Below are 23,914 nucleotides of genomic sequence, written 5' to 3'. Positions count from 1 at the left end.
GATTTCCTTACCTTTATGCTCTATAAATTGCACTTTTACATTACAATCTAATTCTGTGTGATTCCACTGCATTATTTGTGTCTTTCCAGTGGAGTCTGTCTTCCATCACAGGCATTTTTCACTCTGCTGTCCCGCCTTCCCCACACCAGCCTCCTACAGGGACCGGAGGGATTTCCCACAGGCTCAGCCCTGTCTGGACCTCGAGTCAGAGACAGCCCAGTGCAGCAGTGTATGTGTGGCTGTTTCACCACCTGATGGGATAAAAAAATGAGTCTTGCTGCCCCAAGCAGGGCATGAGGTCTGTTTGATCTGTTCCCCAGGCATCATGTGTACCACTAAGCTGCAGGTTTCTCTCAATCTGGCTGTGGATGCCAGTTCTTTCTGCTGACAGCTGGTCCACCTGACTTCAGGTACCCTCTTTGCTCCTGTTCACCACATATGCACTTGTGTCCACGTCATGCTTTAAGTCTCTGACTGTAAGTTCTCTATGGTAGGCCTGTTTTTTTTAACTGCAACTACACTTCTCCCCACTCTCTGTGTTCTAGCTACGAGGGACATGATAAGGTGTCAGGCCATCCAGGTGATAAAAAGTCCCATCAGCAGATGGAAAAGAGGCCAAAAGATGTGGATTTGAGTCCCATACTGCTATGGGACTTAGACAGACTAAGTCTGTCAGACAGACTAAGTCATCTAAGCCTCAATCTTTTCTTGTGCAAAATGGAAGTGATAGGATGTAACCTGTAGGGTTGATGTACAACTTAAACAACATAAGACATATAAAGCACCCAGAGTAAATGCTTGGACAAAATGATCATCATTTTCATAGGGTGTAAAATGACCATAACCACCTACATTGCAGAAAGTTTGTCTATCCCATGAAAATGAGCTGTTGGCCATTTGAAATTGTATTTATGGCTATAGGATCCATCTGCTGTGTCTGTCTCTGTCTGATTTATCTTATACCTAAATAATATGGTAATAGATTTTCCATAAATTTCTCTGGCCTGAGTTAAAAATCTCATCTCACAGTGGAAGTTTCTTTGTCTCAGGACACCACAGGTAATAAAAATAAGAAAAAATCAAATCCAATACAGATCCTAATGTCAATGTATACAGTCTAGTTGAAGAAACAAGAAAATGGCTATATTAACTTTGTAAGCTAGAAGGAGGTCACGATTTTTATAGACATTTATATAAAATTACATAACATCAGCTAGAGTTGGAACAAGCCCACATGAGGGGACAGTGAGAGCATTTTCAAGGAGTTAGACATGTGAGATAGACTTAGTGATGTGTGGTTAGGGTTTCAGCAGGCGGAAATGCATGTAAGAGGCATTCTGGGAGGTGAGACCAAGATAAGCAAAAGCATGATGCTGTGATCCAGTGAGTGAAGACCTAGACATCTGCAAAGCATTCAGGAAAATGAACTACCAAGTGTATAACACACGTTTTTGCATTCAACCCTCACAATTACCTAGTGATGCCAAGGAAGCTGACTCATGTACATGAAGTATGAGAGGACAGTTTTGTAGAAGAGACATCCTAGGGTGTAGTGTTGGATGCTGAGCTGGCATTTGAGAGTTTAATCTGAGAAGTGAGAGCACATTGACCAGAGGGGGCAGGTGCAGGGGGCAGGGAGGCAGGAGCTGTTTTCCCTCCAGTAAGACATCGTGGGAAAGTGATGCCACTTTTTGGAATCAAATTGATGTCAATTAAAAGAAAGCTCTAACACCTGGATTTGTGAATGTGCAGGGAAATGGGTGGGAGTAAAAAATGGTATCATACTTCTGGAGGGTAGGTTAGCAGCTTAACAGCTTCCTCTGAAAATGTTCATACTTTGTTGTTGCTGTTCAGTCACCTAGTTGTGTCCAACTCTTCACAACCCCATGGACTGACACACACCAGGTTTCTCTGTCTCTCACCATCTCCTGGAATTTGCCCAAGTTCATGCTCATTGTATCAGTGATGCCATCCAGCCATCTCACCCTCTGTTGTCCCCTTCCCCTCCTGCCTTCAGTCTTTCCCAGCATCAGGTCTTTTCTAATGACTTGGTTCTTTGTGTCAGGTAGCCAAAGTATTGGAGCTTTAGCATCAGTTCTTCCAATGACTATTCAGGACTGATTTCCTTTAAGATTGACTTGTTGTCCAAGGGGTTCATACTTGACTCTCAGCAGTTCCAAATCTGAGAATTTATGTGAAGGAAATGCTTAAGGTTGTTTGCAAAGATTTAGCTTCAGGGATATTTAACACAGAGTTATTTCTAGTAGCTAACCATTCGACACTGCCTAAACATCCAGCAATAGAGGATTTGTTAAATAAATGATCACATGTACTATAATATTATGAAAGCATTATGAAATACTAAATGAAAACACATATAACAGTATGTTCACATTAATCCCATTTTGCTTAAATATGTGAACTGTGTCTTTAAGAACACATACAAAAAAATACAGAAACAACAAAAAGAACACATACAGCAGCCTAGAAAGTAAAAATATAATTTTAAGAATTTTTTTTTCAGAGTGCTGGGCTATAGCTAGTATTTATTTACTTTTTAAATTTATTTGCACTGATTATGATTAAGGAGTTTAATTTGTTTTTTAAACACTGTGAGCCTGGGAAAGAAGTAATGAGAATAATGTAGGGAAGATGGATGAAGGGGTTGTTTTCTGTGGGGCATTGGGTGTTGAATATGTTGAGTTTGATATGTGAAGAGACATCCAAAAGCAAGTGTCTAATAAGTTGTGTCATCATCAGAGACCAACCTGGTTGGAAAAACAGAAAGGGGCCATTGTAAAGCCAATAACAGAAGATTTTCTTTAAGAGTCTTTATAATTTTATTTATTTATTTATTTTTGGCTGTGCTGGGTCTTTGTTGCTGCTTGGGCTTTTCTCTAGTTGCCACCTGTAAGCCTCTCATTGTGGTGTCTTCTCTTGTTAAGAGCATGGGCTATAGTGTGCAAGGTCTTCAATATTTGTGGCATGTTGGCTCAACAGTTGTGGTTCCCGGGTTCTAGAACGCAGGCTCAATAGTTGTGGTGCATGGACTTAGTTGTTTCACAGCATGTGGAATTCTCCTGGACTAGGGATTGAACCCATGTCTACTGCATTGGCAGGCAGATTCTTTATCATTGAGCCACCAGGGAAGTCCCCTAACTGTCTTTAGATTGAAGAATGTAAGGTTACTGATACTGGTGACACTCTCCATGGGCAATTGTTAAAACCCTTTCAGTTCAGTTGCTCAGTCGTGTCCGACTCTTTGCAACCCCATGAATCGCAGCACGCCAGGCCTCCCTGTCCATCACCAACTCCCGGAGTTCACTGAGACTCAAGTCCATTGAGTCAGTGATGCCATCCAGCCATCTCATCCTCTGTCGTCCCCTTTTCATCCTGCCCCTAATCCCTCCCAGCATCAGAGTCTTTTCCAATGAGTCAACTCTTTGCATGAGGTGGCCAAAGTACTGGAGTTTCAGCTTTAGCATCATTCCTTCCAAAGAAATCCCAGGGCTGATCTCCTTTAGAATAGACTGGTTGGATCTCCTTGCAGTCCAAGGGACTCTCAAGAGTCTTCTCCAACACCACAGTTCAAAAACATCAATTCTTCAGCACTCAGCCTTCTTCACAGTCCAACTCTCACATCCGTACATGACCACAGGAAAAACCATAACCTTGACTAGACGGACCTTTGTTGGCAAAGTAATGTCTCTGCTTTTGAATATGCTATCTAGGTTGGTCATAATTTTCCTTCCAAGGAGTAAGCATCTCTTAATTTCATGGCTGCAGTCACCATCTACAATGATTTTGGACCCCCAAAAAATAAAGTCTGACACTGTTTCCACTGTTTCCCCATCTATTTCCCATAAACCCTTCGGTTACTCAGAAAAGACATTCAAACTATAGCTTTGAAGACTGAACTCTGGAATAATCAGAGTCAGGTTTTCTTTGAGTTGCTTTTTTTTCTTTCTGGGGGGTCTGGGGCCATGCAGCATGTGTGATCTGTGTTCCCTGACCAGGGATCAAATCCATGCCTCCTGCAGTGTAAGCACAGAATCTTAACCACTGGAATGAATGCCAGGGAAGTCCCCTGGTTTTTTAGTTCTCTTCACTGGAGTTTGGAACTCACAGTCTTGTGGTCATGAGCAGTCCTCGGTGCTCCAACATATCTCAGTCTATTTACCTAAAGTGTACAGATGTTCCTGTTTGCACAGATGGGTCAGTTACAGTGGAGCTGGTAACATGGGAACATACACACATTCTCATAGATCAGTTCTCACCTGTGTCCTGATGTGTGTTGGTTTATGTATGAGAACATACAGAAATACAGGCACACCTGTTTAACTGTGCTTCACAGATAATACTTAAAAAAAAAAAAATGGACGTTTATGGCAATGCTGTGTCAGGCAAGTACAATCAAACCATTTTTCCTATAGCGTTTGCTCACTTCATGTCTCTGTCACATTTTGATAATTTTTTCAATATTTCAAACAATTTCATTATTATTATATTTATTATTCTGATCTGTGATCGGTGGTTTTTAATGTTACCCTATAAATGCTCAGATGGTTAGCATTCTTTTAGCAATAAAGTATTGGAAATTAAAGTGTGTATTATCACCTTATATAATGCTTTTGTACCTCATTAGACTACAATATCGGAGAAGGCAACAGCAAGTCACTCCAGTACTCTTGCCTAGAAAATCCCATGGATGGAGGAGCCTGGTAGGCTGCAGTCCATGGGGTAGCTACGAGTTGGACGCGACTGAGCAACTTCACTTTCACTTTTCACTTTCACGCAATGGAGAAGGAAATGGCAACCCACTCCAGTGTTCTTGCCTAGAGAATCCCAGGGACAGCAGAGCCGGGTGGGCTGCTGTCTATGGGGTCACACGGAGTCGGACATGACTGAAGTGACTTAGCAGCAGACTACAATATAGTATAAACATAACTTTTATTTGCATAGAGAAACAAAAAAATTCATATAACCTGCTTTATTTTGATATTCACATTGTTGAGGTGGTCTGGAGCCAAATACAAAATATCTTTGAGGCCTGCTTGTACACAGAACAGATGAGCCACATATATACACACTACAACCTGCCTGCATGCAGAGAATGGCACATCTAATATTATATGAATTAGAGCTTAGCATAAGATACAAAATGTCCTGAGAAGCCTGTATGCAGATCAAGAAGCAATAGTTAGAACTAGACATGGAACAATGTACTGATTCAAAATTGGGAAAGGAGTACTTCAAGGCTATATATTGTTACCCTGCTTATTCAACTTACATGCAGAGTACAGCATGCGAAATGCTGGGCTGGATGAAGCTCAAGCTGGAATCAAGATTACCAGGAGAAATATCAGTAACCTCAGATATGCAGATGATATCACCCGAATGGCAGAAAGCAAAGAGGAACTAAAGAACCTCTTGATAAAGGTGAAATAGGAGAGTGCAAAAAGCTGGCTTAAAGCTCAGCATGCAAAAGACTAAGATCATTGCCTCTGGTTTCATCGCTTCATGGCAAATAGATGGGAAAACAATGGAAACAGTGATAGACTTTATTTTCTTATGCTCCAAATCACTGTGGACGATGACTGCAACCGTGAAATTAGAAGATGCTTGTTCCTTGGAAGGAAAGCTATGACAAACCTAGACAACAAATTAAAAACAGAGACATTATTTTGCCAACAGAGGTCCATCTAGTCAAAGCTATGCTTTTTCCAGTAGTCATGTATGGATGTAAGAGTTGGGCCATAAACAAGGGTGGGCACTGAAGAACTGATGCTTTTGAACTGTTGTGCTGGAAAAGGCTCTTGAGAGTCCCTCAGACAGCAAGGGGATCAAATCAGTCAATCCTAAAGGAAATCAACCCTGAATAATCATTGGAAGAACTGATGCTGAAGCTGAAGCTGAAGCTCCAATACTTTGGCCACCTGATGTGAAGAGCCATTTCATTGGAAAAGACCCTGATGCTAGGAAAGATTGAAGGCAGGAAGAGAAGGGGATGGCAGAGGATAAGATGACTGGGTGGCATCACCAATTCAATGGACATGAATTTGAGCAAGCTCCAGGAGATAGTGAAGGACAGGGAAACCTGGCATGCTGCAATCCATGGCGTCGCAAATAATCAGACATGACTGAGTGACTGAACAACAATAAAATGTCTTATAGTCATTGTATTACCTTTATAAGATAATAAAATTAGGTAAACCCACTTTTCTTATGTTTAATCTCTATAAAGATAAATTCATTTTGAAATGCCATGATTGATTTGACAGACTAAGATTTGAAACTTTAGAAGTATTCAAATCAGAAAACATGAAACAGTCCAAACATTCTGATTATATTGCTCAGAAAGATTTAGTAGTTCTTTTTTTAAAGCCATGAGTTTTAAAACTTTATTGATTTACAAATGATCCAAGCATATCTTACACTATCATCAATTCCAAATTTTAAATAGAGATGAAATAATCTCTTAGAAAGCTTCCTTCAGGGAATTTGCATTTGGGCTTCCCCGGTGGCTCAGAAGGTAAAGAATCTGCCTGCAATGTAGGAGACCTGGGATCCATCCATGGGTCAGGAAGATCCCCTTGAGTAGGAAATGGCAACCCACTCCAGTACTCTTGCCTGGAGAATTCCATGGACAGAGGAGCCTGGTAGTCTACAGTCCAGGGGGTCACAAAGAGTTGGACACAAGTGATTAATACTTTCTTTCACTTAAAAATTCATTGGTAAAAAAGGCCAGTTTCTGCATATATATTTGAATGCAGTTTTATTCCTCACCAGCATTTTACGTGGGAGAAGGAAATGGCAACCCACTCCAGTATTCTTGCCTGGAGAATCCCATGGACAGAGGAGCCTGGCAGGTGACAGTCCATGGGGTCACAAGAGTTGGACACAACCCAGCGACTAAACCACCAGCCACCAGCATTTTACCTACACTGTACTGGTTCTTGAATCTTACTGTTAGTGCGTTTAATTTCTCTCTGCTCTGGTTTTAGTAAATAGACTGACACCTGACATGTGTTTTTCCAAGGTTCAGTTGTAAGTATTAATGTATTGATAAAATGTCTTTTGACCTGCTCTGATGAAAGGTCTCATGTAAATAGCAAAGGTTATTTGTATCAATGTTGATCTCATTATGGAAATTTTGTCTACTGGCCTCTTTCAAGACTGAGATCTGCATTTTATATTTGAAGATGTTTCCTTTCAAGATAGAATATAATTAAGATATTTAATATCAGGAAGTGATTTCATTTTTTTTACCGAAGAATAATTCCTCTTAAATAAATAACACAGAAAGTGAGCACCTGTTTGTGTTAACACTCTGACTTGACTTGTCGACATCTCTGTAAAATTACTCATGTAATACTCAAGGTCAAATTATCCAGGGAGTAGGAATAAAACTAATTTAAAAGCTGACTTCTTATGGACCACTTAGGAGACTGCTAGTTTTTCACTGCAGGCAGATTATTTTTCAGGTCTTCTTCCTTTATTTGTGAATGTTAGTTACACACACACACACACATACACACACACACACACATACACACACACACACACACTGCATACACATATATGTCTCCCCCTTTAACATACCACATAATGATCAGTTCAGTTCAGTCAGTCACTCATGTCCGACTCTTTGCGACCCCATGGACTGCAGCACACTAGGCCTCCCTGTCCATCACCAACTCCCAGCGTTTACTCAGACTCATGTCCATTGAGTCAGTGATGCCATCCAACCATCTCATCCTCTGTTATCCCCTTCTGTTCCTTATATGATAATTATAGAAAACAAACAATCTTCAGCATATTAAACATTTATTCAGGGAAATCTGAATAAAATTGCCTGACATTTTTAGAAGGCATGAAAATCACTATAGTTTATGTTGTGTATTCTTGGGATGATGGTGATCTCAATCAGGGACATTTGTGAATTTCTGTCATTGTTGATTGCCACAATTTGGGGGTTGCATCTCGTGTCTAGTGGGTTCATGGCTACTGTTAATCATCATACAATATACAGGACAGGCCCCCGACCCTCAACAATGAATTATCTGGTCCAAAATGCCAGCAGGGCTATGCTTGAGAAACTTATGAAGTTGCTCGGTCATGTCTGACTCTTTGTGACCCCATGGACTGTAGCCTGCCAGGCTCCTCTGACCATTGGATTCACCAGGCAAGAATACTGAAGTGGGTTGCCATGTCCTTCTCCAGGGGATCTTCCTGACCCAGGGATTGAACCTGGGTCTTCTGCACTGCAGCCAGACACTTTACTGTCTGAGCCACCAGGGAAACCCTGGGAAACTTATAGACTAGTCTTTATATATAATAGAACTTTAAAAATTCGTCTTCAACAATCAGGGTCCTCCTGGGTTTTGTGCATCCTGTTAATTCTTCATCCCCCCTGGGTCTCTTTACAGTATGGCATCGTGGGAAGAACAGGAGCTGGTAAAAGTTCCCTCATTGCTGCCCTTTTTCGATTGTCAGAACCTGAAGGTTGCATTTATATTGATGGAATCTTGACAGCACATATTGGACTGCACGATTTAAGGAAGAAATTGTCAGTTGCACTTCAGGTACGCACAGCAGAGCGCTCTCACATGTTCTTTTTATAAGGCGTCTAAGTTTAAGTGCTTTTAATTTGATTGTTTTTTTTTTTCCAATTAAGTGAATGAGTTGATCCTTTTTTTATTTTCCCCCCAATGGAGCATATTTTTAGCAGCAGGTATTTTCAATAGACACTTTCATCAGATACCAGGTTTTTTTTGTTTGTTTGTTTGTTTGTTCATTTGTTAGTTTTGTGTGCATGTGATTTAATAACTTACTGAGATAGATTTCTTGACTCAGACTTCCTTAGTTTCCACAATTTTATTCACTGATAATCACATAATTCTGAGAACAGAAGGATAAATGGTTTGTTTAGCACTGGAGAGGTTCCTATAGGGAAACATGAATTTTATTAATAAGTGTCTTACAGATGTAATTTTGTTGTGGGAAACCAGGACATCTTTTAAAAAGTGATTATCTCCTTGGAGAACTTTCTGTGAAATTGTGGGGCTTTGAGAATCATAGGATATTTAGATGCTTTGGGGAGACTTTGACAATTTAGCCATTAATTAATAATTTTCACCAGGGAGGCAATACAGAATAGTGAGGAAGAGCAGGGGACTCAGAATTCTGTCTCTATGTACTTGGTTTTCTCTGTCTTACAAGGCAGATAACAGTATCACCCCTTCAATCTGTTGTGAGGATAAAATAGGTCAATGAGTGTGAAGTGTTTCAAGTAGACCCATATGTGCCTGCTGTGATGGAGTGTTGAGTTGGCCATCTCTTCCTGGGCTCTGATTCTGTTCTATTTTCTTCTTCTTTGTAAAGTAGTGTAACTTTCAGGGAGTGTTTTGGAGACTGGAGTATATGCATGGTAGACACTCCTGTCATTCCTATGGTTCATTCACTCAACATAATTCTGTGAATTTTACTGAGAGATTACTATCCTCCAGGTATATAGCCAAGCACAACCTCGATCCTGTGTCCTCATCTATCATCCTGCCCTCTGCTTTGACAGACCTGCTGATTAAAAAAAAAAAAAAGAGTTTTTATTTATATACTTAGCAATCATCTGCCTATCAAAGGAAGCTCAGAAAAATACCGTCTTGAGATGAGAAACAGAGAGGAGATGAGACAGAATGAGCCAGGTAAATGTACTTCCTGGAATGTGAGTGTAATGTGTCCTGAAAAACCTGTTATCAGGAAGCATGTACAAGATGGCACTCAAAGGAAGGTGAATGTGGATTTGGGGACAGCTCTTGCTACCTGCCTGTGACCTTGAAAATACCTGGGATTGCTCTAAGTAATTTTTAAATCAAGATAGTCTTTTCAGACTCTAGTGAAATGCCACCTCACACCCCTTAAGATGTCTGCTATCAAAGAAAAGAGAGAGAAAAAAAGAAAATTACTAGTGTTGGCAAGGATGTAGAGAAATTAGAACCCGTGTTCATTGCTGATAGGAATGTAAAATAGTGCAACCACTATGGAAATCAACTTGTTTGTTGCTCAGAAAAGTTAATGATGGAATTATCATATGACCTAGCAATTCTATTTTAGAATATAAACCCAAAAGAATTGGAAGAAAGGTCTTGAAGAGATACTGGGACATGCATGTTATAGCAGCATAATTCTCAACAGCAAAAAGGTGGAGGCGCCCAAGGGTCCATTGACAGATGAATCAACAAACAAAACGTGGTGTGCATACATACAGTAGAATATTACTCAGCCTTAATAAAGAAGAAAATTCTGACACATGCTACAGCACAGATGAACCTTGAAAAAATTAAGTGAAATAAGTCATTTACAAAGGATAAATACTGTATGATTCTGCTAATAGGAGTTACCTAGAGTAGTAAATTCATGGATACAGTATATAGAATGGTGGGTACCAGGAGTGGCCAGGAGAGCGGACTTGTTGTTTAATGGGTATGGAGTTTCAGTTCTTCAAGAAGAAAGGAGATCTACAGCTGGGTGGTGGTGATGGCTGTTCAACAATGTGAATGTATTTAACACCACTGAAATGTGCACTTAAAGTGGCTAATCTAGCAAATTTATGTGTGCTGCTGCTGCTGCTAAGTCACTTCAGTCATGTCCGACTCTGTGTGACACCATAGACGGCCTCCTACCAGGCTTCTCTGTCCCTGGGATTCTCCAGGCAAGAACACTGGAGTGGGTTGCCATTTCCTTCTCCAATACAGGACAGTGAAAAGTGAAAGTGAAGTCACTCAGTCATGTCCGACTCTTAGCAACCTCATGGACTGCAGCCTACCAGGCTCCTCCATCCATGGGATTTTCCAGGCAAGAGTACTGGAGTGGGGTGCCATTGCCTTCTCTGAAATTTATGTGTATTTTATTGCAATTGAAAAAATTTTTCCCAAAGGTATCCCTTTCAGAAAAACTGGATAGTCCCCATATTTAAAGATTTCCTCTGGCTATTAGATTTATGACTTTTGGTTACAGTAGAAAATAAATGAGCTTAAATTCCCAAGTTTTATGCTTTGATGGTACTCATCTTTGAAATGGCCATGTGAGATTAGTTAGTAGAAATAAAGGGCATGTCTGTAAAGTCCTTTCATATCCTTGGATACAAAGCTTTAGAAACATTCCCTGCATTCTTTTTAATGTTGTGTAATAGGAAAAATTTGTATGCTTGTGTACATAAAATAACTCTGTAAATAAATAACATTAGATGATTCTTGGCTCTGCCAATAATATTTGGAAGCATATCTGAGCAAAGACTAAGCATGCCTTGACGTCAGCATGTTTTGGTTCTGTTCTGTTGGTTTCCATCTTTCCTTTGAGCATGTTCTAGGTACACTCTTCAGAGAGCATCCTTACAAAATAGTGCTAAGCTTTGTATCCATGTAGATTCCACTTTTTTTATTACTTTATCTCCAAGGTGCAGTGTTGGTTGATTAAAGAGAAAGAATCTGGAGAGAACTTGGAATGTGTAAAGATTCCCAGGAAGCCATTCAGGAGACGGAGAGGGCTAGAATGTTTAACAGTGTAGACCAGGTGTCAGTGTGACCCACAGTTTATTCCTGCTATGCTTCGTCGACTGTGGGGCCTTGATGTCACTTGGCTGCCAAGCTTCAACATCCTCGTACTTAAACCCAGTCTGGAAATAATTGCCCCACAGATTTGTTGTGAAGATGTAACTTAGTGAGATAATGTTTGTGCCCATGTCTCATTCTTAAGAATGCTCAGTCATCAGGAAATGTTATTATTCTTAAGAATCAGGGCACTGGCCTTTTGGGTATTATTTCTACTTAAGTAAAAGAGTAACACCTTTTGAAATGACTTTACTTTTTAATTTCTGTTTACGTGTTCATGGTCTTTGGTGATTTTCTTTATATTTACTGTCTAATAATAAAAACTAAATTGGTTACATAAATATGAATGGTAAAGCCAAGAAACAGAAAATAAAAGCAAACTAACAAACACAATAGGAATTTTGGGGAAAAGTATAACAGAGAAATGTATCTAACGTTTTCCACCAAGAGCAAAAAATCAGACTAAAATATTTTTGTATTTTGATTTCTGGCTTTCCTCCCACAAGCTTCTTTTCTGACTATCACCTTGTACAAACTCTTTCTTTCCAATCCCCCACCAAGACCTCTGGCCTTTTTCTCAGACCTCCACACACTCTTGACTATTTTCTTTCTCTCTTTGAGGACAGGGCCTGTATCTCTCATTTCTGTTCCTCTAGTGCTTGCTGCAGTCCCTGAAAAGTAACACAAGTATTAATAATAATTACTAACATTTATGGAATCATGAACACATTTTAGTTTCTTATCCCACCATTTCCTGCTTAATCCTCACAATTTGTTGTTATCCTTATCTGACAAACTTAAAAACTGAGTCACTGGGAGCTTATCCTACTTTTCAAGTAAGGGGCAGTGCCAGGATTCAAAAAGTTATGACCAACCTGGATAGCATATTGAAAAGCAGAGACATTACTTTGCCAACAAAGGTCCGTCTAGTCAAGGTTATGGTTTTTCCTGTGGTCATGTATGGATGTGAGAGTTGGACTGTGAAGAAGGCTGAGCACTGAAGAATTGATGCTTTTGAACTGTTGTGTTGGAGAAGATTCTTGATAGTCCCTTGGACTGCAAGGAAATCCAACCAGTCCATTCTGAAGATCAGCCCTGGGATTTCTTTGGAAGGAATAAAGCTAAAGCTGAAACTCCAGTACTTTGGCCACCTCATGCAAAGAGTTGACTCATTGGAAAAGACTCTGATGCTGGGAGGGATTGGGGGCAGGAGGAGAAGGCGATGACAGAGGATGAGATGGCTGGATGGCATCACTGCCTCGATGGACGTGAGTCTCAGTGAACTCCAGGAATTGGTGATGGGCACGGAGGCCTGACGTGCTGCGATTCATGGGGTCGCAAAGAGTCGGACACGACTGAGCAGCTGAACTGATTTTTTTTTTTAAATTGAAGTATAGTTGATTTACAGTCTTTCAATTGTATAGCGAAGAGTTTCAGCTTAATCTCCAAATACTCCCATCGCAGCAGAGTAAGATCCAAAGTACTAGTCATATGACAGAGACCTATGCTCTCCAGTCTCCACCTTGTCTACTTCTCAGTCATGTCCGACTCTTTGTGACCCCATGGACTGCAGCAGGCCAGCATTCCCTGTTCATCACCAACTCCTGGAGCTTGCTTAAACTCACATCCATTGAGTCGGTGATGCCATCCAACCATCCCCTTCTCCTCCTGCCTTCAGTCTTTCCTAGCATCAGGGTCTTTTCCAGTGAGTCAGCTCTTCACATCAGATAGTAAAAGTATTGAAACTAGAAACTAATCTCCAGTCCAGGTTCGATGCAGGATACAGGAAGCTTGGGGCTGGTGCACTGGGATGACCCAGAGGGATGGTATGGGAGGGAGGTGGGAGGGGGGTTCAGGATGGGGAACACATGTACACCCGTGGCGGATGCATGTTGATGTATGCCAAAATCAATACAATATTGTAAAGTAAATAATAATAATAATAAATTTTTTTTAAAGAAGCTTCAGCATCAGTCCTTCCAGTGAATATTCAGGGCTGATTTCCTTTAGGATTGGCCAGTTTTATCTCCTTGCAGTCCAAGGGACTCTCGAGAATCTTCTCCAACACCACAATTCAAAAGCATCAATTCTTCAGCTGTGTTGTACTCATTAGATATTTTCCCCCTTTTTCCTACCATCCCACTTGAAAGGACTCCCCAAACCATAGCAAGAGTGAATAAGCATAGAACAAAGCCAGAAGATACTACTCCTATTGCTCTGTCCCTCATTTGGAAATATCAGTTTAGAAATGGGTTTATGCACTTGTATGTCATGGGCTGATATATGTCAGGAGAAGATACTCAAAATCGTATCCCTCCCCAACCAAGAGCCCTTTGTCTTTACAGTGTCTTGCTAGCTGCAGAGGTGGAGAAAGTCTGTTAGTTTGGCTACTGGAATTTACTTGTCTAAGTACAAAAGCTTACATTCCTCTCCCCCCCAAATGAGTAGGAAGCATTGATACTTGTGTCTCAACACCCCAATTTAGGGAATTTAGGAAGCTCAGAGCAGACTCTGCAGAGGGGGAGCCCAGTGCTGTTTCTTTGAGTTGCCTCTCTTAGCTGAGCCAGGCCCACATCATCTTCCTTGGATCCCTGGTCCCTGAGATCCTGGAAGCAGCAGAGAGCTTCCATGGTGGTCTCTCTTCCTCCCAGGCTCATCCCCATCACTGCTGACCCTGCATGAACAGGTCAGAACTGGGGAAGATGTGATGATAACAAGGACCTGGGTAGGAGCAAAGACAGGGGAGTGGGGACATAGGCCATCAGTCATGGGGGGAACTTTCAAAGATGAATACTGTGTTCTTAAGAAGGTACTCCTCAACTTCTATTCAAAATTTCAGGAATAAGCAAAAATGAAAGTTCTTCTTAAATAATTTCCTTAAACACAACAGGTAGCTGAAGTATGTGTGTTCTTTATGCTTAGGATCTGAAGTAGTTAAATATGTCCCCCAGAAAGACCACAGGTTGAGATTATATACAGGGAGTAGCCTGCTTACTTGAAAGAACCTAGAAAATGGAGAGAAGGAAGAAGAATACTGGGGACCAGCCTCCCCTCGCCTGGCTATGTCGCTTGTGTAAACCCCATGGAGACATGCAGAAGATACCTGCATGTGGGAATCTTAAGGTTGATAATTACAAGAAGTAACAAGTTTTTATAAAAATCTGAGGTAGAATGATGGTTAGTCCCCTGACAAGGAATGCTTACCATTGTTTAGATGGTTGTTTAGTCTTTGATTCTAAATTCAAGTTTTAAGGGAGACCTTAAATTTGTGTTTCGAGTTTTTTTAGTTCAGTTCAGTATTCATTCTGAAATATTGTATGACTAGTGATTTTCAGTGCTTTGGAGGCATATTGGCTACTTAATCAACTTTGTGCGAATAAATCTCCCTTTATAATGTCTTTTTAATTGTGGATTTGCTCAGAGATATCTCTTTTTTGGTGGCATATCCTGAGTTTTCTGTATTCTTTCCTCTCTTACCAGACTTAAAACTTAGACCATATTGAAAGAAGGTTTGGAAGGCTTCCTGAGTATCATTCTTCCTTATGATTAGGGGAAATAAATGTCTGTCTATCTTTATCTTTCCTCTCAGGCTTTTGTGAAGTGAGGAGGAAAGTCCAGCCCCAAGGCTGATTTGAACATGGTGATTCAGAGCAGTTCCGGGCACTTGTGGAAAAGTCAGTTCTCCTCTTGTTCCCACACGAGTGCATTCCCTTTTGTGCCCCCTTCACTTAAAGGAGCTTATTGGGCTCTTCACTGCTATCCATATTCTTATGACCTGGCTTACTAGAGCCTTCCAGAATAAAATGTAAATGGCCTACATGAGCTTATGTACAGGATTCTCTCTTGAAGCCAAGAGGACACATATATTTCCAGAGTAATTTACTTATGGCTCCTCCTGAAGCAGATGACTAGGAAGAACTATTTAAATTAAAGTGTCATGACACAGGTCACGGTGGTTTTCAGGTCCTCCTGGCCTTGCAGTTATTAACGAGGTTCTGTGAGGCAGGTTATCCTGACATACAGGTGAGAGAACGTGGGGACCAGCTGAGGCCAAAATCAGAGATGATCTCTCCATGGACAGAGGTGCTGCAGACCCCAGGAGCTTACATTCCCCTTACACATATGGGGATGTTCATTTCACATATGTGGAGAGATTCCAGACCCTAGAAGAAGTCTGACCAATGGAGAAAATAGCCTAGTTTATTCTTCAGTGCTAATGTGTAAATATTTAGTGGTTTGCTTTGAGGCACAAACCTCTACTAATCATGCTGTTGGTATTTCCCAGTCACACCAGCATTGACAGTTAATTTATGTAGATCTTGATGTTAAATTTCTCATGTTTGTGTGAGTGTTTAAGCAGATATTTATTAGCAGGGTAGTATTAAAAAACAATAAAATCTTCCTTTGTCTTCAGTTTTTTCCTTAAGATGAAAAAACTTCTTCAACACTTTCTTCTGTTAGTGTTCAGTAGTCCAGAAGATATTTTGTAGCACACTTTGTACAATGAAAAATTATTTTAGAGATGCTTTTTTATAATCATACATTTGCAACTATATTATTAATAATTAATTAATTTAGATGTTTTTGCATTTTAATTTTGACATTCTGTATACATTGGAATAAAATGAAAATAGGTTAAGGTAATAACATTCACTATTTTGGGGTATTTAGGAACCTGTTTTATTCACTGGAACAATGAAGGAAAATCTGGATCCCTTTAATGAGCATACGGATAACGAACTGTGGAATGCCTTAGAAGAGGTAATTTATTAATAGTAACTGTAATTAACTTGTTAGCATCTGTATATGTGTGTTTACATTTAGAGCTTTGCAGATAATTAAGAGGAGTGTGTCAGTTTCATTGACTTCGGTAATAGGAAAACACTGATGACATGGGTGTGCTTAAAAATGTGTGTATTGATGATGATGAAAATCAACCATAATTATGTGACATGTTTTCATTTTAGCTATTTTCCTAGAACCCTGAACAAATAGACACATAATCTTGTCCTTAGCAGAGTACTCAATTAGATGTTAAAACTGTGGGATCAAATTCTACTAGTGACCTAGTGAATTAATTACTCCATTACATTCCAATATTCATTTTATTCCTCTGGTCTTAGGAAACATCTCCTAAGTGGAGACAATAGTAGTTTTTCCTTATTAACTAAAAGATATAAACAAGATCATACTAATAAAATGTAGAAGTTTCATAGGAAAGTGTTTGTAAAGATAAATTATACAGTCAGAATGAATGATGATTATTTATTGGTAATTATGTCATTTTAATGCTGTAGCATGAATGCAGATAACAGAACCCTGGAACATTTGCTCAACTTTTATATGGGAGGTTCATTTCTAGAGAATTTTCTGTTGTTTGTGTCATGTTTTTGCTTGCTCTGCTTCTTTGAATTTCCTCACCCTTGCACGAAAAATTTTTGACTACTAAGTTGCTGTCAGTTTATATTTTAATACAAACCATTTTGTGTATTTGTACTAGTTTTACAAATCAATTCTACTGTTGGAAGAAACCATAGACTTCTAAGCCATAGACAGACTTCTAATTTCTCCTAGGACCTAGCTCAGTCTTTTGCTTTTAAAAAGTAAGACTGAGTATTCCTATGCATTAATGATCAAAGATCAGAAAGAGAAATTGAGAAAGCCATCTCTTTACCATTGCAACAAAAACAATAAAATACCTAGGAATAAACCTACCTAAGGAGGCAAAAGACCTGTATTCATAAAACTACAAGGTACTGACAAAAGAAATCAAAGATGATGTAAAACAGATGGAGAGATATACCATGTTCTTGGATTAGAAGAAACAATATTGTGAAAATGACTATACTACCCAAAGAATCTTCAGATTAAATACAATCCCTGTCAAATTACCAATGGCATTTTTCATAGAATTAGAGCCAAAAAATTTACAGTTTTAATGGAAACACAAAAGACCCCAAGTTGCCAAAGCAGTTTTAAGAAAGAAAAACGAAGCTGGAAAAATTAGGTTCCCTGACTTCAGAATATATCACTGAGTTGGCCAAAAATTTGTTACATAAGATTTTATGGAAAAATTTAAACGAACTTTTTGGCTAGTTCAATATAGATCTAGAGTAATCAAGATGGTGTGGCACTGGCACAATGGAACAGGCTAGAGAGTCCAGAGAACTCACACACCTGTGGTCACCTAATCTGTGACAAACAAGGCAAGAATATACGATGGAGAAGAGGTGGTCTCTTCAGTAAGTGGTGCTGGGAAAACTGGACAGCTATGTGTAAAAGAAGAAAATTAGAACACTCCCTAATACTGTATACAAAAATAAACTCAAAGTGGATTGAAAACCTAAATGTAAGACCAGATACTATAAGACTCTTAGAGGAAAACACAGGGAAAACACTCTGCATAAATAACTACTAAATGTTTGTTTGATCTTTTCATTTCAGAGAATTTTTCTGTTTGTTCGTTTGTTGTTACACAAATCTGAGAGATTGATTGTTCATGTTGGTTTGAATTGGTATGATTGTCATTTAGTGTCACCCTTCCATGGAAGCTCTGAAATCTGTAATATATAGATAAGCCTTGACTGTGAGCAGGCAGATTTGGAGGTATGACCATTTCCAGTCAGTAATTCTGGTTTCTGAAGGATATCACCGCTGAGTCTTTATACACCCACCCTGCTTTTCAGCAACATGTGGATTTTGTTTTCTTAAATTGGGTTGATTGCTTCACCTTCTCCTGCCTATAAAGCAGTGCACCTCTGATTTCATTTAAGTTTGTGAGTCTTTTACAATCAAATTCTGCAAGAGAAGAGGTGTGTAGAGCATTTAACTATTAAATATAAAGAACGATAGGATGATCCACTACTCTTGAATTCATAGGACAAATTTCATCTTTAAAAAAGTAACTGGAAGTACTGGTGCATTATTTTTCAATTTGTTTCCCAGATTTAGACCTTTTTTCACAGATTCTCAGATAGCATTACTCTAGAATTTTAGAATATATTTTTCCATGGACAGAGAAACAGTGTTAATCTAAATTATAAAAATGCTGAAGTGGTAGATAATACTAAGATCTACTTCTATTAAACTACATTTGGAACTTTCTATAAAAAGAAAGAAATGTGAGTTTATTTCACAAAGTGAAGTATATGGTTTCCATGTATTGCTTTTCGAATTAGCCCTGATAACTTTGGTGATATCACTTAGAGAAATCATCCCATCATTGTGTTTCTCTAGGAATTGATTCCTTATGACTGTTTTAAAAGAAAACTTATGAAATCGTTCATTGAAAAACATACAAATGTGATAAAGAAATAATTCCTAAAGAATCTGGATAAAGGGGTGATTTATCACTCTAAGTTATTGTTGTTCAGTTGCTAAGTCACCTCTGACTCTCTGTGAGCCCATGGACTAAAGCACTGGCTTTCCTGTCCCTCACCATCTCCTGGAGTTTGCCCAAGTTCACGTCCATTGAATCGATGATGTCATCCAGCCATCTCATCCTCCATCTCCCTCTTCTCCTTCTGCCTTCAATCTTTCACAGCGTCAGGGTCTTTTCCAATGAGTTTACATCAGGTGGCCAAAATATTGGAGCTTCAGCTTCAACATCAGTCCTTCCAGAGAATATTCAGGGTTGATTTCCTTTAAGATTGACCAATTTGATCCCTTGTTTTCCAAGGGACTCTCAATAGTGTTCTCCAGTACCACAGTTCAAAAGCATCAATTCTTCAGTGCGCTTTTATAGTCCAGCTCTCACATCTGTACATGACTACTGGAAAGACCATAGGTTTGATTATATGGACCTTTGTCAGCAAAGTGATATCTTTGTTTTTTAACACACTGTCTAGTTTCGTCATAGCTTTCCTGCCAAGAAGCAATCATCTTCTAACTTCAAGGCTTACAGTTGCCATCTGCACGGATTTTAGAGCCCAAGAAGAGGATATCTGTCACTGCTTCTATCTTTTCCCCTTCTATTTACCATGAAATTATGGGACAAGATGCCATGATCTTAGTTTTCTTAATGCTGAGTTTTAAGCCAGCTTTTTCACTCTCCTCCTTCACCCTCATCAAGAGGTATCACTAACTCAATGAAGTCAGTTTTTAAGTGAACCAAAAACCCTAGTTATTAATTTGTAAAGGATGCCTAACTGGATATTTGAACCTAAACTCACAGAGTTAACCTGAGAATGAGTAGGAGGAAACCACTGTTCTCCTCTTTATGAACTTCAATTAAAAGGAAAAGAAGGCATTAAAAAAAAAAAAAAATTAAGGTCCTCTAGTTCTGTTTCCTCCTTCTTCCTTGGCAGAGATGGACACTCAGAAGGAAGACAGTCCTATGGATGCTGCCTGTCTCATTTTGGTTATTTTTCTAAATATGCCTAAAATACATTTTTCATGTACTGAAAACTTTCCAACTTACTGTAAACTGATAAAAGTTCATCAGAAATTAGTGCTATTGGGGTGCTAAAAAGCAAAGGCAGCTCCAAAAATATAACATGAGTAGTGCCTGAAGATGAAGCACTTTATCACACAGAGGTTAAAAGGTCATAGTAGATAAAACTCTGGAAGTGAATCATTGATGTGTTGCTTCCATTAAAAAGCAAAAACAAAACACCTTAGATACTGGGATTTGGAATTAAGAGTAGAGAATGGGGGCTTCCCCGGTTGCTGAGTGATGAAGAGTCTGCCTGCAATGGAGGAGAAATGGGATTGATCCCTGAGTTGGGAAGATTCCCTGGAGGAGGAAATAGTAACCCACTCCAATATTCTTGCATGGGAAATCCCATGCACAGAGGAACCTGGTAGGCTACAGTCCATAACGTCCATGACTTAGCAACTAAACAATAACAAAAATGTCCTGTCAAAACTGGGAAGAAATTGTACAGTTAAATGTCTGACATTGATAGTGTCTCTGTTAGGACACAAGCGTGTCTCATCACACAGGAAACAAAGATACAGAAACCTGGGCATCAGCAGCCTGTGCATCAGGAACCACGTGGTTCAGTCCTTGCTGTGGAGACAGGTCACATGTCCATTTCCCGGGGCCTTGTGTTAGGCGAACTTCCTTTACTGCTGGCCCTGCTCTGGTAAAAGCTCTTCCCCATCTGTTGATTGCATTTCAGTGTCTCCTTCTGACCCACACCAGATTTTCTTCTTGAAAAGTAAGAAAGTTCCACAAAATGTGGAAACCACCCGACCTCTGTGTTCCCTTCCTGTGAGGGGCGTCAGCACCTACTACACAGAGTGCACACAGCGATGATGGAGACAGGGCGCCTTAAAGTCCAGTTTATTATTCTTCAGTTTTGCTATATTCTATTATTTTCCCAAGCTCAAAAACAATTGAAGTATTCTATACTGAGATGTATAGTTTTGAATAGGAGTTATTTGTTATATGTTCCTTAAATTATAACTTTTTCAGTGCTTTATTTAAAGTGTGATATGATATCTTGGAGCCAGTTAATTATTATAAGAATATATCCTTTTTGCAATTACACTTAGTAAGAAAACAGTGTTATATATAAACTAATTATCCATATGAATTTAGTTTCTATGGTATATTTTATTTTTTAATATAAATTTATTTATTTTAATTGGAGGTTAATTACTTTCTAATTTGCAGAAACAGGTATGTCATGCAATTAGAGTCACTTATGCTTTCATTTGGAGAAGGCAATGGCACCCCACTCCAGTATTCTTGCCTGGAAAATCCCATGGATGGAGGAGCCTGGTAGGCTGCAGTCCATGGGGTCGCTAGGAGTCGGACACGACTGAGCCACTTCACATTTACTTTTCACTTTCATGCATTGGAGAAGGAAATGGCAACCCATTCCAGTGTTCTTGCCTGGAGAATCCCAGGGACGTGGGAGCCTGGTGGGCTGCCGTCTCTGGGGTCGCACAGAGTCAGACACGACTGAAGTGACTTGGCAACAGCAGCATGCCTTCATTCATGTTGTTGTTGTATGTCACGTCTGACTCTTCTGCAACTCCATGAACTGTAGCCTGCCATGCTCTTCTGTCCGTGGGATTTCTCAGTCAAGTATACTAGAGTGGGTTGCAATTTCCTTAGCCAGGGAGTCTCACCCAGGATCGAACCCAAGTCTCCTGTTTGGCAGGTGGATTGTTTACCACTGAGTCACCAGGGAAGCCCACCTTCATCCAGCCAACAAATATCTACTGAGAGCTTGTTAGGCAATGTTGCAGGTCCTGGGGCTGTCACAGTCATCAACAGACAAAATATCTGTCCTTCTGGAGCTTAAATTCTCCTGAAGAAGTTGAAAAGCAAGCCAATACATATGTAATGAAATCTCAGTGCTGATACATGCAAAATAGAAAAGTGAAGCAGAACTTGAGGAGGGGCTAGCCAATAGCATTATTAATAATGGACAATATATATATTGATCTGTTACAAATTCTGCATGTACTGACTCATTTAATATTCTTAACAATGTTAGGAGGCACACACCTTTATAATTATGGTATTATAGTCTTAGAGTTTAGGAAGCTAAGATAGAGTAGGTTCAGGAACTTGCCCAGTTGGTACAGCCAGGCAAGACTTAATCCCCAGGCTGCCTGGCTTCAAGTCTCCAATTTATTTTTGTTTGGCTGCAAAAAAAAAAAAAAAAAAAAGTCAACAAAAGAACCTAAAATGCTGTACTTTGGTGGAATCTCCAAAATGACAGAATGATCTCGGTTCATTTCCAAGGGAAACCATTCAGTATCACAGTAATCCAGGTCTATGCCCCATCCTAATCATAGAAAGTGAAGAGGAACTAAATAAACTCTTCATAAAAGTGAAAGAGGGATGTGAAAAAGCTGGCTTAAAACAACATTCAAGAAGCTAAGATCATGACATCCTATCTTATCACTTCATTGCAATAGATGGGGAAATGGTGGAAACAATGACAGACTTTATTTCCCAAATCATTGCAGACAGTGACTGCAGCCATGAAATTAAAACATGTTTGCTCCTCGGAAGAGGAGCTATAACAAATCTGCTGCTGCTGCTAAGTCACTTCAGTTGTGTCCGACTTTGTGCGACCCCATAGACGGCAGCCCACCAGGCTCCGCCGTCCCTGGGATTCTCCAGGCAAGAACACTGGAGTGGGTCACCATTTCCTTCTCCAATGCATGAAAGTGAAATGTGAAAGGGAAGCCTCTCAGTCGTGTCCGACTCTTATCGACCCCATGGACTGCAGCCTACCAGGCTCCACCATCCATGGAATTTTCCAGGCAAGAGTACTGGAGTGGGGTGCCATTGCCTTCTCTTATAACAAACCTAGACAGAATATTAAAAAGCTGAGACATGACTTTGCCTACAAAGTCCATGTAGTCAAACTTATTGTTTTCCCAGTAGTCATGTACCAATGTGGGAGTTGGACCACAAAGAAGGCTGAGTGCTGAAGAACTGATGCTTTAGAACTGTGGTTCTGGAGAAGATTGTTGAGAGTCCTTTGGACACCAAGGAGACCAAACCAGTCAATCCTAAAGGAAATCAACCCAAATTTCCTTTGGAAGGACTGATGATGAAGCTGAAGCTCCAATACTTTGGCCACCTGATGTGAAGAGATGACTCATTAGAAAAGATCCTGATGCTGGGAAAGATGGAAGGCAGGTGAAAAAGGGTATGAAAGAGGACAAGATGGTTGGATGGCATCACCAACTTAATGGACGTGAGTTTGAGCAAACTCCAAGCAATAGTGAAGGACTAGGAACACTGGTTTGCTGCTGTCCATGGGGTTGCAAAGTGTTGGGCATGACTCAGCAACTGGATGATAATAAGTATATGGACAATATCCATATACTGGGGGAAATAAGATGTTGTGTTTTCTTTTTCATGCATTTTCATTCACAAACAATGCATTTAAGACACTGAAGAAAATGCACTTGATTGGTCCACTATTTGTAGGATTAAACTTGGGAAAGAACCATCATCAGAATGGGCTCCAGTATTACTAATGTATAAGTGGCAGTTTACTATTGCTTGAACTTGCATATATTAAACTTTAGAAAATAGTAAAGGGCCAATAAGCTCATATCTTCAGATAACCAGGTTTTCTGTAAAATTTTTGAAAACTTTTCTCTAGTGTACCAATTCCTATGCAAAATGTACTTTAGGAAACTTGACTCAACCATAAAGATCCTTTTAACTTTTCTGTTTCAATCATATTGGGAGAAATAGCTTCACTTTTTGAGAAACTTCCTTAACTAACCCCTGGAGGGGGGTGGGTTCTGATGGATGTCCTGTGGTGGGAAAGGGGGACACTGAGATCTTTCTGTCCTGAGATGACTCCACCATCTTTCTCAGT

The 23,914-nt window shown here is 39.7% G+C and overlaps 1 protein-coding gene across 1 annotated transcript in view; it reads left to right on the top strand.

Annotated features, from left to right (window-relative positions):
- LOC523126 (ATP-binding cassette sub-family C member 4) overlaps positions 1 to 23,914 on the top strand; it is a 205,713-nt gene that overhangs the window by 164,445 nt on the left and 17,354 nt on the right. The window contains 2 exon segments of the mRNA XM_010810937.4: positions 8,430 to 8,585; positions 16,281 to 16,370. Coding sequence (XP_010809239.3) covers positions 8,430 to 8,585; positions 16,281 to 16,370 — 246 coding nt within the window.

The sequence above is a fragment of the Bos taurus genome, unplaced genomic scaffold, assembly GCF_002263795.3.
Source record: "Bos taurus isolate L1 Dominette 01449 registration number 42190680 breed Hereford unplaced genomic scaffold, ARS-UCD2.0 Leftover_ScbfJmS_1899, whole genome shotgun sequence".
Lineage (NCBI taxonomy): Eukaryota > Metazoa > Chordata > Mammalia > Artiodactyla > Bovidae > Bos > Bos taurus.
This window is presented reverse-complemented; position numbering and strand designations above follow the sequence as displayed.